Source organism: Argentina silus (assembly GCF_951799395.1).
Source record: "Argentina silus genome assembly, chromosome: 6".
NCBI classification, from domain to species: Eukaryota; Metazoa; Chordata; class Actinopteri; order Argentiniformes; family Argentinidae; genus Argentina; species Argentina silus.
The window spans coordinates 8,377,672-8,397,477 of record NC_139660.1 but is presented as its reverse complement, the minus strand read 5'-3'; the positions used below and the strand labels follow the sequence as shown (position 1 = coordinate 8,397,477).

The 19,806-nt window shown below is 41.1% G+C and overlaps 1 protein-coding gene across 2 annotated transcripts in view; it reads left to right on the top strand.

Annotated features, from left to right (window-relative positions):
* Positions 1 to 19,806, top strand: part of lpp (LIM domain containing preferred translocation partner in lipoma) — a 130,998-nt gene that overhangs the window by 61,302 nt on the left and 49,890 nt on the right. For both annotated transcript variants that reach the window (XM_083672220.1, XM_083672219.1), the window contains 2 exons: positions 622 to 719; positions 6,177 to 6,299. In XM_083672220.1, the coding sequence (XP_083528346.1) occupies positions 622 to 719; positions 6,177 to 6,299 (221 nt within the window). The remainder of the gene's footprint in view (positions 1 to 621; positions 720 to 6,176; positions 6,300 to 19,806) is intronic.

Below are 19,806 nucleotides of genomic sequence, written 5' to 3'. Positions count from 1 at the left end.
GTTGGGTACTTATAAGTACATGGTCAAATGATTCAATCTCAAGTCCTACGCTAAGAGAGGCCAAATCGAAATCTAATTTGGCACGTAACTCCTCATCCTGCCTAAAACATGTGGTTGGACACAATCCTTGGATTAGTGTGGACTTTAGAACTCCAAATTTGGCTTGTTTCTGTTCTCCTGGCAGGACAAACACCCAGTCTAACCCATTTGTAACACAACATTTACATTTTCAATCTCAACAAAAACACATGCTAACTCCAGATTAGAACCTCTTAGTTAACCAAATTGTTGCAATTATGTGTGTCAATCTGCTGGTGTCAGAGGATGAGTGTCTCTCTCTCTCTCTCTCTCTCTCTCTCTCTCTCTCTCTCTCTCTCTCTCTCTGAGAAAAACACACAAAGCACACAGTCATATGTATTGATGTGATCATCACTGTTGAACTGTTTGTTCAGGCTAATTATAAATTGGCAACTCTGAGGCTTGCTTTGTCTGGACTCTATTCACTTTTCATTTTCATTTTTTCAATTTCATTTTGTTACTGGCTACACTGTCCAGTATGTGTGTGATCTGAGTAAGTTGCACAGCAGTATGATTAATTCCTTTGGTGTGTGTCTATTGCAGGGGACTACCCCCTGCCTCCTCCACCTGTTGACGAGACCAGCGGTCTCCCATCACCCATCGCCTTCCCGCCACCTCCATCCATTGACCATGAATATCAGGTGAGACCATATCATTATATTGTCATATCTTTGATTTTTGATTTCTGACAGAAAATCACAGAAAACAAGGCAGCATTGAGAACGGTATCGTGGTTTGAGTAACAGGCCCAGTATCACTAGATCCCTCAGAGGATTATCAGTCTCAAACACCCCACGCAGGGCTATCCCCTCCAACAATATGGTACATTTGGGGACAGGCTTGCCTGAGGATACAGAGAAGGCTGACACCTATTGGTACACCCTGGTCATTTCCACTGGCTTCCAGGTTGTTATTTCACCCAGAGGCATTCAACCCTCCTGGGAGATCTGGCCTTGGTGCTCTGCTCTGAATGACTCAACCAAGGGCTTGACCTTTGCTAGGAAATCCTTCTTGTGTTTCAAAAACCTTTGATCATCAATGACTAGAAGCCAATTCCTTTCTTAGCCCTCTCCCATTTGATCTGTCTGATTCTTCATCTTACAGTCAGGTTACAGTAACATTGTTGGTCTTCTCCACACCAAATGCATGTACTCTTAATGAAAGCTTACTGCTGGATCTTTTCCCCACAGATTTTTGCAGTTTTACGTTAATAAATCCTACCCTTGGGATCAGTGTGTTTGTTGATCTAGCTGTACTGTATAAACTCAATGCAAAGAGAATTATTTAAGAAAGTTCAGTGTTGAGTTAATGTGTTAACTTAATATTCAATCCAAAGCAGTAACCGGCTGTCAACAGCTTGAGAGGACAGGTTCACGATAGCTTTTTCTTATCTTTGATTTTAAGACACATCCTATACCGGAAATACATTCCCATCTGATCTGGTAGCCGTTTTGGAGGAGGGGGGGCAACCACGGTTATTAACCACACAATGCAAATGCTAAGCACATTTTTGCAAAAGAGTAAACACAGCTATAAAGGACGCAAAACTCAGTTGAGTAAATCATGTCAAACTACATTAAAGCATTTGGCACAGCTTCTACAAATTACTCCCTCGAATGTGAACCTCTTCTGCACCCGTGCAAAACATCTTTGCACAATTGTTCAATCAGCAATCAGTCCTTATTCATGCATAAAGGAGGTCACCTCTGAGTTGCGTTTTGCAAGAATGGACCAAGAGGCAGAGGGCAAGGACAAAGGAGAGGAAGAGGGGTTCAGAAGCGGGGTTCAGAAGCGGGGTTCAGAAGCGGGTGGTGGAGTGGCTCAGAGGGGAATACAAAGAGCTAATGTTTCTGATGAAATTCGTGCCACAATTATTACAGTATTGACCATGTTGTCAATCATGGCCTTTCTATGAGAGAGGTTGGGCAGCGGGTCCAGCCCAATCTCTTGCTATACCACACTGTATTTCAGTATGACTGTACTGTATACAGTATAACATATGTGTGCACATTGTTCTCAATGCCCTTCATGTGACCATGAAAATATCAGTTTGTACATATTTACTGTATTTATGGAATTCATAGACAACCACATGCTGGTGGCAGAGGTAAAGTCAATAAGGGTATATTGATGGTTGTAGTTAGTATTTATTGGGCCATTGTATAATGACTGATTTAAATAACTTTTCATTCGCTAAGAAATTGTATGTTTTGATGCAGGTAGTTGATTTTGTGTTACGTATTTAATGTTTTGAGAGTTTACATTTACATTTACATTTATGGCATTTAGTAGACGCCTTCATCCAAAGCGACGTACAACAAATACATTTGTTTAAGTAAGTGAATCATCTATCCAACAGTCATCATAACACAAAATAATGAATGCTCACACCAGGGGCCATTGGCAGTCGTAATGCCAGTAGACTATTTTTTTTTTCTTTGTGCATTTTACAAATTAAATGTGTCATTTTGGTCAACGTGTTTCAGTTTTGGTCTGAGTATTAATTGTTTTGAAAAATAAATGAATTCTGTTTGGACAAATGTGCTCAAGCAATTGAGAAAAACTGTAATAGCTTAAGCAGAACTAACAAGAGGAAAAGGACTGTGCAAGCAAACATGAATAATCAAATAATACCTACAGTAATATATGTATCCATTTCCTGTAATTGAGCATATTAATATACACTTGTGTATATAGACATACACATATTATATGTAGATGGCCATTCTCATCCAGATATATCCAGCTCATTTCCTTTCTAGTGTGTTGTAGTCTATCATGCAAAATGAATTAACTGTCTCTCTCACTAGGCTGGAGTTGTGGATAAAGTTTAAAGCATTGACATATTGTATAACAAAACTAAATGCCTCTTTACTTTAAAATGTTCTTCACTGTCCCATTCTATAACTCTTTGCTCTAGTATTGTGCTGGCTTCAGAATCACCCTGGGAATGAAACTTAATTCCTTTATAAGCCCTCAAGATCTTAATTATGTCTTCTGCAGCTAGTGCAAACCTCTCTCGTGCTAAAGGGCCTCTCAATGCTGTGGATGGATATAGTGTATTGTAACTGCTTTTATGTAAATCAATTGGGAGTAAATCGTTGTTTATTGACCAGTTTGTGTCTTAGACATGACCCTGTAATTTGCAGCGTTTGTGCACATTTTGCTAGCATCTACTGCTTATTGTCACATTAAATAAGTCATTATTGCCACATAGGCTTCATCACCAGGATTTCATCATTTTCCGCAGTATGTAAGGCTGCATTGTTGTTAGTACATGCTATTGTACTGAAAAGAGTTTTCACATCCTGGGATCAATTCTCTATTCCTTCTCTCCATGCATCACTATTGTCCGGATTATCAACTTCTATCTGTGCAGTGAATTCAACCCCATCAAAACGGTCTGCAGTTCAATCTGGCAATGTTCGCTTTCATCCTCCTCGTTATCACTTTTAAAAGAGTTTGCCTGTTTTCTTTTGTTGATTTGAGACATGCCATTAGTGCTTTGCTTTGTTTACCCCACTCATGATTGCCTTAGATGTTTTAAGCAGTAGCTATGCTCCAAATAGAGGCAAACTCTGCCCGTAATGGGTTGTGACAGGTAATCCAAACACATAACATTAGAATGAGAGGCAGTCACTGATCCAGCCAGCTCAAAAGGGCCCACGGGCAATTGCAGGCAGTCTCCTTGCAATTGCAACATAGTTCAGTAGACTAAAAATATATTCATCACTGCTTAGAGAAATTCCCTGGAACTTTGGGAAAAGCAAGCTTATATCATTAATGATCAATTTCTTGTTATTTATCATATGCAATTCATTGATGAATTCATTGCTATTTGTTTTCTTTTATTCTGGGAGCAGTATTTTTTAAGGATGTGGTCAAGTGTCTAATTTTGAATCTACATTGAGGGCTCTCTGTTCCTTCTTCCAATTGTAAATACTGCTTAATTGACCAGATGACATTGCTGAAATATATTTAGATTGAATGAAATGGTGAGCTTTTTTGGGGTTGCTCTTCCCATCATTGTGTGTGTCTTCATTCTTCTTTTGTCATCATCCTATTTTTTGCCTTTCTTAATGTCCTCTCAGATTATTTTTGTTGGTAAGACTTTAAAGTATATAAATAACAATTCCACTTGTTTTGTCATTTTAAAAGAATGATAAAGAAATGTAGTAGCTGTATTCAAACTTTACAAACTGAAGAACACACAGTATACTGGTTGTTCTTTTTAAGGACGTACTGTACTTACGTTTAGCATGGTCAATGACAAGCAGTTCCAGAGAGGAAAGAGAAGAAAGCATGCCCTTAAACTCACTCTAAAATTGAAATAAGAAAGAAGGTTATTCTACCCCCTTTGATAAAGAAAGATAGCACAGTGGAATTGGATGCTTCTACCTTTAAGCAGACTGGGCCGCCATTCTTTAAAATTATACTTTGCTCATGAGCTTTTTTTTATATTGTGTATATTTTCTCAATATACAGTAGAAAGTAAAATAAATCACAGAAGAGCCCAGACTTGCATCTATTTTCACTTGTTCCGTGAAGGTGTACTATGGTAAGTTAATCTCGTTCCCAGACACTTCTGCCCAGTATGCCCGGAAGGTCTGGTGGACCAATGCGTCAAACTTATGGCCTTCGTTTACCTAATACAAAGATCGGAAAAAACTCATATCCATTTGATGTATCTGTTTCTCAGTTCAGAGCCACGCCTCGCAGTCATGTGATTCGCAAAAAAATCTAATAATGACCAATGCTTTACTCAGTAAATTCACTCCCACCAATGGCAGTTTTCAGTCGTTGTTATTCCAGGCTTATATATACGCTTTGCGCAATAGCCTGGGGACGAGGTTCATTTTTAAATTGACCCCAGCTCGGAATTAGCTATAGTCTTAGCCATGCTGTTCTACATGCTAAGATAATAAAGAGGCAGCCAATATGTGAAGATATCCATAGGAGTAAATTCCTTAAACAGCAAAGGAGAAGTACTGTATGTACTACTTTGGTACTACTGTATGTACTACTTTGGTACTACTGTATGTACTACTTTGGCAGCTAGAAATGGTTTATTTCGGCATAACAAACCATAAGCAAAGGCTTCACATCTGGAACAGGCTGTCATCACTGCAGAGGGAGAAAGCATGGTCCTCCATCTAAGTTCAAAATACACAATGAAATGTTATCACATTTTGTTCATTTTACAAGATTCAGATTTGTGATTTATGCGATTATGAGATTCACTGCAATCTTCTTCTTTATAGTGAATGATGTGTTCGGCAGGTATACTGTACATTGACGTAAATAAACATTTAAATTAATAGCTTAAAGGGGAGTATTGAGTTGGCACAGTATTTGCTTTTGTTTTGACTTGTGTGGGGCAAGAGTAAAAGAGATGTACTCCAAGCAAGGTGTAAATAGTGCACCATATTTTGAAGGTTATTTTTTGGAGTGTGCTGGTGTGGAAGTCCCACTCTCATATTTTTCAGTTTTTATTGGATAGAGATAGTAGAGAATGACAGAAAAGTAAGGAGGAGAGGGTATAAAACCCACATTTTTGATTTGAACTCTAAAATGAAAATGACATGCAACTTGCCGGATTCGAACCCATGCCGACATAGGCATATGGGTGCATTATACCCCGGGCCACACAGTGCACCATATTAGTAGAATTGTCTCAAACAATGATTTTTCTCTTATTTCTTGTTGCATTTTTCTCTAAGAGGAATCTCTCCTCTCCCCTATTGATACATGGCTCTTGAGAGGATTTTTTAAAGACACTGGGTGGATCTGGGTCTGTGGAATATTGACAGATTTTCTACCACTCACATATTCTGACCTTTTTAGTTTCAGGCGGTATTAGGATTCCTATAGTAGGTTGTCTGCGTGCACATTTCACCTTAAGGATGAATGGCTCTTTATTAATTTAGGTGCAGGAATAGCATCTGAAGATATAGTACTTCTTAAGACCCAAGAAAATGTGTGTGTGCGTGCGTGCATTCAGGCATATGCACACTTGTGCATATGTGTGTAATTAAAACTATATCTTTGTATGAGATAATGTTTGTATGTGGTTATTGATTCACTGTGTTTGTGTGCAGATGAAAGGACCAGAGAAGACCCTGGAGGAGAGGCGCTCCAGTCTGGATGCTGAGATTGACTCCCTCACCAGTATCCTGGCCGATCTGGAGAGCAGTTCACCTTACAAGCCCCGTAACACACAGGTACTTGACCTTTCTATCAGTTACTATCAACATCCCCAGTCCACAGAGAAAGGAGCTGTAGCATGTGCTGTGAGTGTTGGACCAAACGCCCATGTGCCAACTGTGTGCAGTGTATGATGACACATTGTGTACGTCACATACAGTACAGGAGATAAAAAAAACGGTGGGTTTATCAACTTGATGCTGTTAATTGATAGTATGTTGTTGTTGTTATTGCAATTACGAAATGTCCTATCCTGAAATGAGTTACTGTATACCATTTCTAACACAGTACAGGACATTGGTAAAAGTGTTTAAAGGTACATATATGAAGACTCACAATGAGTGGATACTATGGAGTTATTAAAAAAACCAAAGCAAATACAATATGAAATTCTACTCATTGTGAGATATTCTTCATTTTTGGAAAGTGTCATGCGTTTATAATAAAACAAGTCTTGACCTATATCATTAATCGATATTAAATGATATTAAGAACAACTTCAAAATGTGAAAGCCTTGGGCACTTCACTAAATAGTTTGACACATAATGAATGTAGGACAGTGCATATAATAAACCCAACCAATTGTGTTTTGGAATAGGAAGGCTCAGAGGGCCACCAGGCAAAATAGAGATCATAGCTTTGATTTCATGTAATGGAAATACACCCTGTGTGTAAAAAGTATATTAGTAAAGTGAGACATGGAATCACTATATTATGTTTTAGCTATTGCAGCTGCGATCCATAGAGGGACTGGCAGCTCCTCCTCCAGGCCCTGTTGCTCTGACCACATTGCATGAAGCAGGTTAGAGAAGCCTCCCAGAGGGCCAGATGGTCCTGGCATATACTTCCTCCCTCTGCTTCTGTTGCTCTCCTTTGTCTGACCCGTGGTGGCCTGGTCACCTGGCACGGCACCAACCAGCTTACTGTGGCCAGACGCTCCTCTCCAGTGAGTGTCCCCATTGAAAAACGCTGGATGACCCTCATTTGACATGGCTATATCATACAGTATCAGTGTACTGTATCTGACACCTCTGACCTTGCCACTTCTCACGTTGTACTGGTTTCCTTATGTCCATTCAGCAAGCCTTGAAGGCTACCTGTACGCTAGACAAAGCAGAGGGGAGAAAGGGTTGTAGTTCTTGTGTATAGTAGGGCTGTGTAAAAAATTATCACTATATTATTTTTCACAATACTGTATCAACTATCCAGCTCTAGCATCGCAATCTGTTTGGGGGGGATTTATCCCGAGTTACATAAAAAATGTTCAGTTCAATTTACTAAAGTAAATATATGTATCGCAATGTATCGGCATATGTATTGCAGTACAATAGTATCGTATCGTGACCCATTTATCGTGATATGTAGTATCGTATAATGAGGTACTTGCCAATACCCAATCCTAGTGTATAGCATACAGAGCTGTAGCACACTGCTGTCTGTCAGGGTCACAAGGCCATACAGTATCAGATCCTGAAGGAGCAGCTTTGTTTTGATTCAGAGGAGATTGACCTCGACAACTAGAAATATATGTTACTACGATGACATGCCACTATGAAAACTCCAGTCACCTGAAGTCTGTGCTTGTGAAAATAATATGGAGCACACACACACACACACACACACACACACACACACACACACACACACACACACACACACACACACACACACAGAGATACAGTATACAGTACATGTACACACATGCAAACACCACATTTTTTACGTTATGCACCTATACGGTACTGAAGTGCTAGGTAAACTTTCCTACATGAAATATAGAATAAGTGGAGATCGCCTTGTGAACAGTACAAGTTAGAGAAAGGAGTCTGAAAGCTTTTGTCAGTATGATTTTAAATATTTATATGCACTCCTGCGGATGAGTGGGTGAACGACCATACTGTAGACTAGCTCCAGTACTGTATGACTAACTGCAATATCTTCTGAAGGGGTATGCATCACTTTTTTTTTGTTTTTTTATCATCACCCACACCACCTGTGTCTCTGACCAGTGACGGGCCGTGTATTATACATCTAGGCCATCAGTGCTATATTCCCGCAATTAAACCGCCTTCGAATAACCTCACCATGACGCTAGGGCTATAGGGCTATACATTGTCATTCGACGTAACCACCCCATATTCACAGTGACAGTAACCTTTATCGAGTGGAATAAAGTGATTTAACACGAGGCTCAAGACCTATGAGAGTTACAATACAATGTTCCTTTGACGCTGTAAACCAGGTGTACCTTTCGTAGTTGCTCGATTGAAAGTGCCGCACAAATCCTTTCCCTGGCTGGGACAGGGCTGCTAGCTGCGGGGTTGGTCAACCCTTCCTCACAATTTCCAGCTTTTCTTGAAAGGTCCTTCTTGAAAAAGGCTTTGCCAGTAAATCCGCCAACATGAGGGGCTTGTTGGCAATTTCAGCTTCTAAAAATTGGTGTTGTAGTATTTTCAAATCATAACACCAAGATCGGCAAATTACCAGTCTCACATCACCTCCCTTACGCTGAGGTGGGAGGGTTGCCTTTATTTGAGGTGTGTCCTTAAAAACAAGCGCCAAAGTGCCAGTTTCAGGCAGCGCAAGTGGGGACATTTAAGACCCACCTAAACCACCACTTGCAGTAGTATGTTACATTTCTAGCCTGCTTCATTTATTAATGCTCTAGGCAACAAATTCATAGTTTATATGAATTCTGAACATTATCGGCTCCATCTTGCAGGACGTTATGTTTTGTAGGCTATTGCAAATGCAAGCCTATGTGTATCAGGTCTAAAAACCTTTACCAAATTATGTCATTGTCATCGCAATTATGTGCTATTGTATTTGATGAACTATGCTAGAATTATAGGATAGCCTATGGTCTGGAAAACCATTAATGTTTTCCCGTTGTTCATCCGAGTTGAGAAACAAACATAATTTATTTCGCCTCGACCCACTTCTAATTCATTGATTCAATTAAAGCCAGCCTTTTTACTCCGCCGATATCACCACAAAACTTGCAACATTATTTCTAAAACGCCCCCTGAGCGATAGCGCCATGCCATAGCGTCATGCGCTTAGATCAATGATGAAAATGCTATATTTAGATCAAAATGCTAAACAATAATACCCATGCACTGTAGTATGGTACAGTTCTACAACATTACAGTATGACATATCTGACATCCTTTTAGCCATCCATGTGTCATTTGTCATTGTCTTCTTCACTGGAGAGATTTAGTTCTCTGTACTTGTTTGTTTATTTTGCACAGTTACCAGCCTCTTTGCACAAACACACATTAACACAAAACACAAAACACACACACACACAAACACACACACACACACACACACACACACACACACACACACACTCTTACTTTCTCCCCAGCTGATGCTGATTCTAGCTGATTAACTCTGGTTGACCTTTTTCCCCATCCAGCTGCTCCTGTCAGTCCTTACTGCGGCTGTTTCGATGCATTATTCTACAACGTGACGCTGTGCTTGTGTAATGGGCCAGATTTCATACTCCAGCATTGGCACAGCTGCTGCACTGTAATCTTCCGCTTGTATAAGCAAAGACTAACGAGCGGCCTCAATTTACAGCTTTCTGTTTGCACTCAATTACCGAACCAGCACTCCAAAATCGATAGGCCACTCGATGGGCTCTCTTCAGAGCTTCTGGGAGTGGACTCTTCCTCCCCAGGTAATGTGTGGAAGGGGACCTGCCGTATGTTTGGCTCCCGGATGAAATCAAACCAGAGTTTGTGTTTGTTGCACAGTCATAAAAGTCTGAGCAGTGCGGGCGCTGCGACAAACTTTCAGTCGATGCTAATAGTTCAGAGACATCAAAACAATTTAGTTTGCTTTAGTTGGTATTCTCCATGGCATAACAGGGGGTAATGAAATGTTACATAAGTCCCATTTGCTCGCTCCCCAAATCCATCTGAGATGCCATTTTTGGTTTGACACAGATTACCAAGTTTGTATTGCAGTGTGTGTGGCAGAGTTAGCTCACAGTTGGTAATATTGAGTCAAACCAGCTAACATTATACTCCTGTGCATTGTGTACAGCTACTTTGTTCTGTAGTTTTTAAATTTTACTTTATTTACTTTTTTGAATCCCATGCTCTACTGCACATGGCTTTATGCATTATTTTCACATTCTTACCCTTTCTGCTTAGTTGCTTGTGGAAATTATTATTTGTTCTTCAAAATATGAAATCTGATATGAATTACCTACAGTAAATGTGGTCACTGGCACTTGCACCGTGCTCCTCTTTTAGAGAGTAAAAGGGATCTTACACTGTGTCACACCAGATCTCTGATTTTGATTAGCGCTTGAGCATCAAGGGAATTAACAGCTGTTATCTTACTATAGGTTAAATTGAATTAAACCAAATTTAAAAAAAAAACAGCCACGATTATGCTAACAGTGAGTGCACTGCAGAGCAATCAGTCCCCAGTGCTAGCACCACTAATGTGCAGTACAGGCCTGTCCAAGCACATCAGTTCTGTTGGGGGGGGGTTAACAAGGACACCCAGATGACTGTCAAAATAGAGCCCTCGTCAAGGACTCGCAGAGGCTAAAGGAGAGTCGACGGGCACGACCTCTCATTACATGTTGAACTCTCCCTGGCGTTTCCAGTCATCAAACACATGAATACCATCTTCCTCCCACCAACCGAGAGGCTAAACCCAGCAGCCCATTGGTTTGGGGTTTGCACTGTAAGGTGTCAGCTGCGGTCCCCTTGCAGTCCGCAGTGTTATGATGTCTCCTCACAATCTTTGTTTTCATTGAGACATTTGTTTGGCCCTTTATCAATATCGACATGCCATCATTATCAACATTTCTTATAGTATCCAGCACTGTAGTACTGTATAATGGTAGTTATATACAGAACAAGTGAAGCAGCCACTCTAAAATACAATAAAAGCATTACTTTCTATCCTGGGCTACAACTGTAATAGTTGTCCCTCTGACCTTTCTAATGATGTTGTAATTTAATTCATGAGACCCAATGAAGCTGAAATTGCAGTTCCGCTTTTGTACTCAATTAAAGATACCACGTTACACAAATAAAGTATGGAAGAGAGGATGGAAGGCTATTGCTGGGTGTTAATAAGTGATTCCTCAGAGTCGGACCAAGTGCCATACTTGAAGACCTTAAGAAGAAGACTTTTTTGCGCTTGTCCATTTCAGCGTATTAACCAGCTGCTTAGTCCTATGCACTTATTGTACAGTATATTTCAGGATTAAAATAAACCCTCTGAACTCTGAGGAAAAGACAACAGCAATTTTCTCAATTATATTTTCAACTACAGTATATTGCATTATTCTGCTGCACATTCAGGATCTGTCTGTCCCTCTACAGGCCTACATGATCAATAGTATCAATAGATTTGTAAACTATAAGTTATATTTTTTCAATTATCTGTAAGTGGCTCATTGGAGCTCTGTTTTGGTTCCACCAGAGATGGTTTTAGTAACACTTGAATTGGCACACTCAAATAGTAAGAGCAGGGTTTTATGCATTTTATGCATCCTGTGAATCAGTGGCCATCAGCTTTGTTATTGTAGGTACTTTTCAAACAACATGCATTGGGGAAACAGAACCTCGAGGGGACCTTTCTGTGCTCTCTCTCTCTCTCTCTCTCTCTCTCTCTCTCTCTCTCTCTCTCTCTCTCTCTGCTTTGCTTTGCTCTCTTTCTCAGAGAGAGTTGTACTAACACCTCATCAGAAATGGCTCAGTTTGCAATCTTCAGTTATGTGCAGTGTGCACGCCACGAAAAGCTTGTGATTTGTTTGTTTATACTATAAGTATGTGGTCCTGTTGCCTGATAATCAAGCATCCTGGTTTCTCTTCCCCTTTTGGTTTCGGGACTCCCCCCCCCCCTTAACAGCCTAACTTATTTTAGAAGGCAGAGCATTTGCAGTCATGACATACAGTATATGTGTGCACCAGTAAGAATATGAACAACAGAGTCAATTTTCTGTGAAGTACACAGTATCAACCTTGGGCTAATGTGTCCATTCAGCCCCCATTTGTCTTTGTTCTGCTGTCCCTATCTACTTTAGGTCAAGTTACTTATTAGTTACCACTTAACAACCTACCAATGTATTGACTTGACTGTCAGGGGATTACAGCAAACAGGTGGATTTACTAGAGGCACATGGAATATCATCTTTATACAAATGCAGTTTCTCCCCCATTGATATTCATTGATTTGATGTGGTAAATTTTATATAAATGGAAATTTAAAAAGCTTTTATAGACTTGTTTGGTCCATATTCAGGAACTAAATAATGTACAACATGTGGGATAAAACATTAATGGCATCCTGTCCCCTAACAATGTAAGTGTACTACTGTATGTTGTCCCAACACAGATGTCTCTGCGCTAACTTACACCGTTACACAGTTCTGCTGGGCTATGTCAAGGGAGGGAAGCGGAGCTGCCCATGACTGAGGTAATGCCTTTCCAAATGGATTAAACAAGAAAGAGTCACTCATCTGTCGCCAGGCTCCCTGCCGGCAATGCCAGGACTTCTGGGACGTGTGACTCAAAAGCATCTGAGGTCGTCACTAGCAGCCACAGTTCCACCCCGATTAGCAGTCAGTCAACATAGGGCATCGAAGCCAATTCTTGTTTGTGTTGACTCATGTACACTCTTAGAAAAAATGGCTCCAAAAGGTTTCTTGGCAGACAGGCAGGGTTCTACCTAAAAACATTTTCGTCCGAAGAACCCTTTTTGGAGGAAAGGGTACTTCGAGGGCTCTTTGTATAGAAAGCGGTTCTACCTAAAAACCCTTTTCACCCGAAGAACCTTCTTTGAGGCTTCTTCGTAAAGCAAAAGGGTTCCACATAGAATAACCCTTTTCTATTATTAATTATTATTTGTCTTTGTTGTAGATAGGGCCTCACACTGTAAACGTTAACGTAATTGTACAGTGTGTTTTAGTCATTCATACTGTAGGTATGTGTGTATTGTATTTCAGAATGAATAGAATACCAACATCACAGTGAACTGCATGCTCCCTTGTTTTTACAAGCAGAGAAGCCATAGATGAAGTGTGTGCAAGCGTGTGCCTGTGTGTAGATCTGTTTATTTTGTGTGTTTGTTTGTGTGTTCCAGTAAGTGATGAGTATGACACTAATGTGTCATCAAATCCATACAGTGGAGACTCGCATTATTGAAGTCTTCTGACACAGTTTATCTGAAGCTAAGTGCTTCAAACACTGCTGGGACGGATCATTCCACATGGGTGCCCTGAGGAGGCCTCGCTTCACACTGTGCCAGCCATGGCGCACAGCAATGCTCCTGTCTTTCAACAGGCAGTGCATTAAGAATGGCACTCGCTGTCACAACATGGCAGCATGATAGGCCCTTGCCGCTCCAAAGTCCTCCACCGATCGTGGTGTGTGCTGAACGGTCCTTGGGAACATGGGAAAGCTGAGGCTCCATGGCAGCTCCTCAGCTGTGGGAGTATGATGGGAGTAGTGACCTTTGCAGTGCTCCCCCTATGAGCCTCACGGTCTGGTGGCAGCAGTCTGCCTGCTGTTTGATTCGGTTTTTTTATTGCCCGCAGGATTGCTCGTCATGAATCATATACCATAAGTCTGCATAGCTACTGTACATCATACTTATGATAGGTGGAGAATCAAATGACACATACTGGATACGCAATGCACATACAGCACACACACACACTGTGTGGTGTGCTATGTACATCAATTAGAACAGGGGTTCTGAAACGTTTTCGCTCGAGGGGCTCTACATCATTTGTGGGGGACAACATGTTTGCTGTGGACTTGTTTTTTTGTTATGTAGACTTATGTAAGTACGGAAAACGTAGTTTCACAAAGTCGAAAGGAATCAGTTTACGATTTTCAAGGGCACGTGCAGGCTGAGCAGGGAACGGGACAGGCATTTACCCAGAGTCTGGAGTGCTTTTTGAAAAGGTCGGGAGCATCAGCATTCGCTCTGGCTCCAATTCTGCTCTGGGAGGCCTACCACTTACCCGCAAGTAGTTTAATGTTCGCAAGATATGTTGACATTAATTTAAAATGGTTTTAGCTTCCCACTCGCCCCAACGCAAGGTTGATATTATCTGAAATGTGAGATGTTTATTCTAACTCAGCAAGCATGTTATCTCTAAGTTGTTGACAGCCAACGATTGCAGCAACAGGTGCATCAGGTTTGGAGATGGGGGATGGAAGTGGCACTGGCTGTGTCCATCCTGCAGATAATTGAGCTAAATAATGCAATGAGCATGGTGAGAATGATCACACGCAGGGCCTCGTGACAGGGTTTCTAGCGGAGGTGCTGCAACCCCCTACATTAGTGAAACAGATCATATGTCTTTGGTGATTGTAAGTTAAGTGAGTAAGTGAGGCTGAGATGGTCCGTTGACCGTAACTCCCAGTTTGCTTGGGCCCCTGTTCCGAATTTGTGCATCGTCTCTGACTTGTAATGCTTGTGACCAGTGTTATTCCTCTGGACCAAAGAAAATTGATTGAAGTTTCGTTCAGCATTGTGATGCACTTTCCTGCTTCCTTTGCTTTCTGCAGTCATTCGACATTCTTGACAGAGTTTACTTTAACATTTCTACTCACAATGGTTGCTAAACATTGATCTCATGTCTAGATTGTGACTTTGAACATCTTATTGTGTCACCTAGTCTTAGCCCTTTGGAAATGTTCCTTCCCCAGAAGCTCAACAGTTGTGCTTACTCTGCAAGCATACTGTACAGTAGTTCTCTAAAAGAATACCTATGTAAGTCATTTTCAGTGGGGGAACTGGATAGGCTCTTTAATTTCTTATTATAAAGGACATGTCCTCCCCTGTCTTCATTCATGTCCATGAGAATGGAAATGTGCAGCTAGCAGATAATGCTAATATTCCAGACTAAATAAGTACAGTATGTTTGTGGCCCAAACACCCCTTGTTGAGACTGACAACACAACATTGAGAGGTTTTTTTGATATGTCCCTGCTGGGTTGTTTTCAAGAGGTCATTTATAGATCATGTTTACCTGGCTCAGATTTGCTTTGTTCATCCATATAAACACAAATGTTTTTGCCTCTGGTTGCTTAAATGCTGTCTGATGTCTCAAGTCCCTCTCTGGTGCCCTATTCAGAGAGGAGGCACAACAACAACAACAACAACAACAACAACAACAACAACAACAACAATAACAATTAAATGTTACTTATCCTCCCATACTGATACATACAGTAAAGTAGCTTGAAAAATGAACTTATACAACTCAGAAAGGAAACTCACTATTACAGATACTGTAACTGATGTCCTGGCTTGATCATCTTCAGGAAATTCCTCATGAACACTCAACAGTGACGGTCACATTTGCACATTCTGCTTACTGTCCTCTTGTTTCAGTTTGTGTTTGTGTGATCTCAGAAAGGTGTTGTCAGGCCCACTGTGACAAGGAAACATAATCCTCTTGTCCGATTCCAATTCAATGAGCTGAATACATTTCACATTGCGTTGCAGCTGCAGGGTAGAAGTGAGAGTATTTATACGTTCATGCTGTGAACAGAGCCAACTCAGATAAATATTTATTAAGATGATTTGATTAACACATTCCCCCACTGCCCTCCCCCCAGTCTGTGATGGATAACTGCACACTCCTCTCTGGATGGCAGAAGCTGTGAGCATTTACATACTGTATATTCAGCTTCCCTAGTGCCTTTTTGAGTGTATGGACATGGTACTATATATAGTACAGTATATTACATTTCAAACAAAAATGAAATATGTAATTGATTCAATTGACCGCATTTTGTAGCTTGAGTAAACCTCTCAATACACAGACATAAGGAGACCTTTATGACAAAGAACAAGGGTCAAAATGAATCAATGATCAGGGGATCAGGGATCAGGAATAAGGCAGAGACCGGTGTCTGATAATGATTGACTACCGAGAAATCCTCTGTTAACTGTGATCTACCACAGTTCAGACCCAGGCCTTTTCCCTTCAGCCTGTCAGACAGCCTTAGTGGATCAATGCTAATCAATGTGTTACAGGTGATTAGAGAAGTGCTAAAGGTGCACAATATATTGGTTTGTCTTGTGGTTTGTGATGAACCCTAAAAGAGGTCACAAGTAGAGAAGTGTGCCTGATTCTGGGTGCCTCTTTCTATGTCACAGTCGGATGAAGCAGTAGCCTGGCAACCTAGCTTTGTTAATTCCTCCTAAAAGGTCATTGCCACGAGCAGCTATTTTTTGCTATGGATTTTTTGTCTTTAGGGCAGTGTCCGCAAGAGTTGTGTGACCATGTGTGTATGTGTGCTATTAACCGCGGGTTGGGTCTTTGCGTCAGTCTGATGATGTAGCAGTAGCTCTGTAATTATGGTAGACGTGTGGTGTTTAACTCTTTATCTCTGTTTGTTTTGTGTGTTGCTGCTCTCTGTGATTGCCGAGCGGCGGTGTGGCGCTGAGATGTTAGCGAAGCTCGTTGCCAGAGTGCCAGCGGCACCCATTGACCTTAAGGTCAATCTGGCAGCAGGTTCTGAGTTTTGACAGGGGCAGCCAACTGTGGATAGAGGAGCATGCCCATAGGCGCTCCATGTGTCCCGTCAATGTTCGTTAGTCTAATAAACTGCATAGTATCACGCCCGTGTCTTTTATTAACAGGGCGAACCAATGACAAATTTTGTTTGTGCTGGGAAGCTGTGACTGTCATCAGAACCTGCCTCTTTACATCACAAAGTGTGCCCTCCCAGCAACAATGCTAAAAGGCAAATGCCACTGTCATTGCACATTACCCCCCCCCCCTCCCCCTCACACACACACACACACACACACACACACACACACACACACACACACACACTCTCGCCCCCTTCTGAGAGTAGAGCTACAATTGGCCATCTCCGTGTCTGATGACATTGACATTTAGCGAGGGACGTTTTAAACTGGATTTGACCTCCTGGAGCAAGAGGGGGATCACAAATGCACAAAATCCCATGTGAAGAGGTGAGTCAGGATGTGAGGAAGGACACACTACCACAAGAGGTGAATTTTAAAGTAAGGCTCTCTTCCATGACAGCTGCTAGATACTTCTTTCCATCATAAAGAATACCATTATATCCACTGAGTATGGAATTGGTTACAATTACAGATGCAGTACAGTGGCCCTGAAAATAATATTTGAGTAACGCACTCCACATTGTATGATGATATTACATCAACATTGAAATATTACATATTGTTCTGGAATTTCATGGGATTACATAAGTACAAAGTGTAGAAGCAAAAAATTAGATAACTCTTACCGTCATTCTCATTTGAGATATATGATAGAACAAGATCATATGTTGACCATGGGAAGACCATCTGTCTGTATGTTTCTTTTATCCCCATGTACCTTACAGGGCTCTTCTGTAAAAGAGACTCAGGTCTCAGTAAGATCTCCCCAGTATAAATAAAAGATAACAAATAAAAAAAAGGATTACAGAGAATGAGAGAGAGAACATGAAAGCTCATTAGATGGGATTTCACCTTGCTGAAAAAGCAAAACTCCCACAACATGTTCTCTACATTAAATTATTTCTGAAAGAGAAGCTTTTGGTAAATGCAGCTGGATGAACTGCAATTGTAGTTGCAGCTTCTGAAATACCTTTGCTCATCCTCTCTGAGGTTTTCTGAGGGTGAGGGTGGTGATGACTTTAAGCTAATCCATAGTCGGTTATTGGTATTGTGCTGCATGCCTCTTGGGATCCTACAGTGAAATCATCTTTATGACTGGAAAAGGTTTCATGTCTTTTGTGTTCTGTCTCTATATTCAAACTGGTAATTTAGGGGAATTTCTACTACTTTCATGTCATGCTTTATACATAGGCCAAGATCTGTGATTTAAGCTTCATTTAGAAAATCCTTTGTAATAGACTCTGTATGACTATGACTTTGGCTGGAGTGCAGTACTGTCCCTTGAAGGAGAGGGAGTGAAAAACAGATATGTCTGTATACCAGTTTAATGCACTTTATCTGCAAATGTGAGATAGTTCAAAACAGCTGGGGGTCTCGCCACATTTTCAGGGAGACATCTTTAATCATATTTAATGTGCCTTATCTGGAACTATTTTTAAGTAGAGTGCTGATACCCTCAAATGCATGACTGTACTGAGGCGAGGGGATTGTTTTTAATGTGGATGTATGGAGATAGTCACATTACTTTGGTGCCGGTTGTGTCTGATTGCTCTTTATTGCTACAGTGCCACAGAGACTCGGAGAGAGCGGGAAGAAGATTAGACCCTCTCTGTGTGTTTAACTTGTGATCCTTCCATGACCACAGCTGGTGAGATGGGCTGATACAGGCGGCGAAGCCCGCGGGCCAGAAGCTCTATGGACACTTAGCTGTTACCTCAGAGTGAGCTAGGAGCAGGGGGAAGTTTGGAGAAAACATCCAAGGTCATAGATGAGTAGGAGGCTAAAAGGAGCTTTTCCTAGCATAGGGGTTTTCCCCAAGCTTGCTGTAAGAATCTACCCCCCTTCGTGGTTTGAAATGCAAAGTTAACAGATTTACTCAGGCCCCTCAGGTCTGCATAGTCTCTCCTAATCTATTTTAATGTGTCAAAAAGCCTTTCTTGGGAGTCTCTGAGAAATTTCACACTTAAGTTGTTTGCAAAGTCAGTCTGAATTAGAGTGGCGGGGAAACTTTTTGAAAGCACTGTTGTCTACGTGTGTGTGTGTGTGTGTGTGTGTGTGTGTGTGTGTGTGTGTGTGTGTGTGTGTGTGTGTGTGTGTGTGTGTGTGTGTGTGTGTGTGAGAGAGAGAGAGAGAGTACAGTATGTGTTCTGTGTGCATGTGCGTGATGAGAGTCTATGCTTTTCTATAGGAAAATGCTCAGGGGCTCATGCAGTCATCAAGGTCCCGCAACCCCCAAAATATCAATCTCGGGGGCTTTTAGAAAAAAGGCCAAAAACACAATTGAGGAAAAACAACTGCCACCCTCAGGGGAGTAAGTGACAGTTGCCAAGTTTACTAACATTAGACAGAGAGATGGTGTAAAACATCAAATGTTAAGCCTGGCATAGCTGTTGCCTACCTGTGTGCATAATCCCTAGGTAAAATCCCTAGGTAAATCCCTCTGAATTTGGATTCCCTGATTTATGACTGAAATCACTTTATAGCAACTCAGTCCTAATTCATAGTGGGTGAGGGTTAGCTTGTTTTCCTCCAGTGTTTGTAAACAATGCAATTGTAAACAAACACTGTAGAGCTTTAAAACATTAAAACGTTAAAACTATCATTTTGATCTGATGGATGGTCAGTCCTCATATCCATAGCTCAGTGAAATTGGGAGTGGTTTTCTCCAGCTCCATCCCTCAGCTGTTTAGCAAAACAGTGGGTGGGAGCCTGCTGTTTGAATTACAGATTGCACATTTAAAGGGATCGACTGTGAGGTGATATTTTTCTAACAGAATAATTTCACATTGAACAGTCACTGGACGCTCAGAGGCCTTGTGTTACCCTCATAGTTATATGAATAATGCTAGTTTACTTCACAGCAGTGG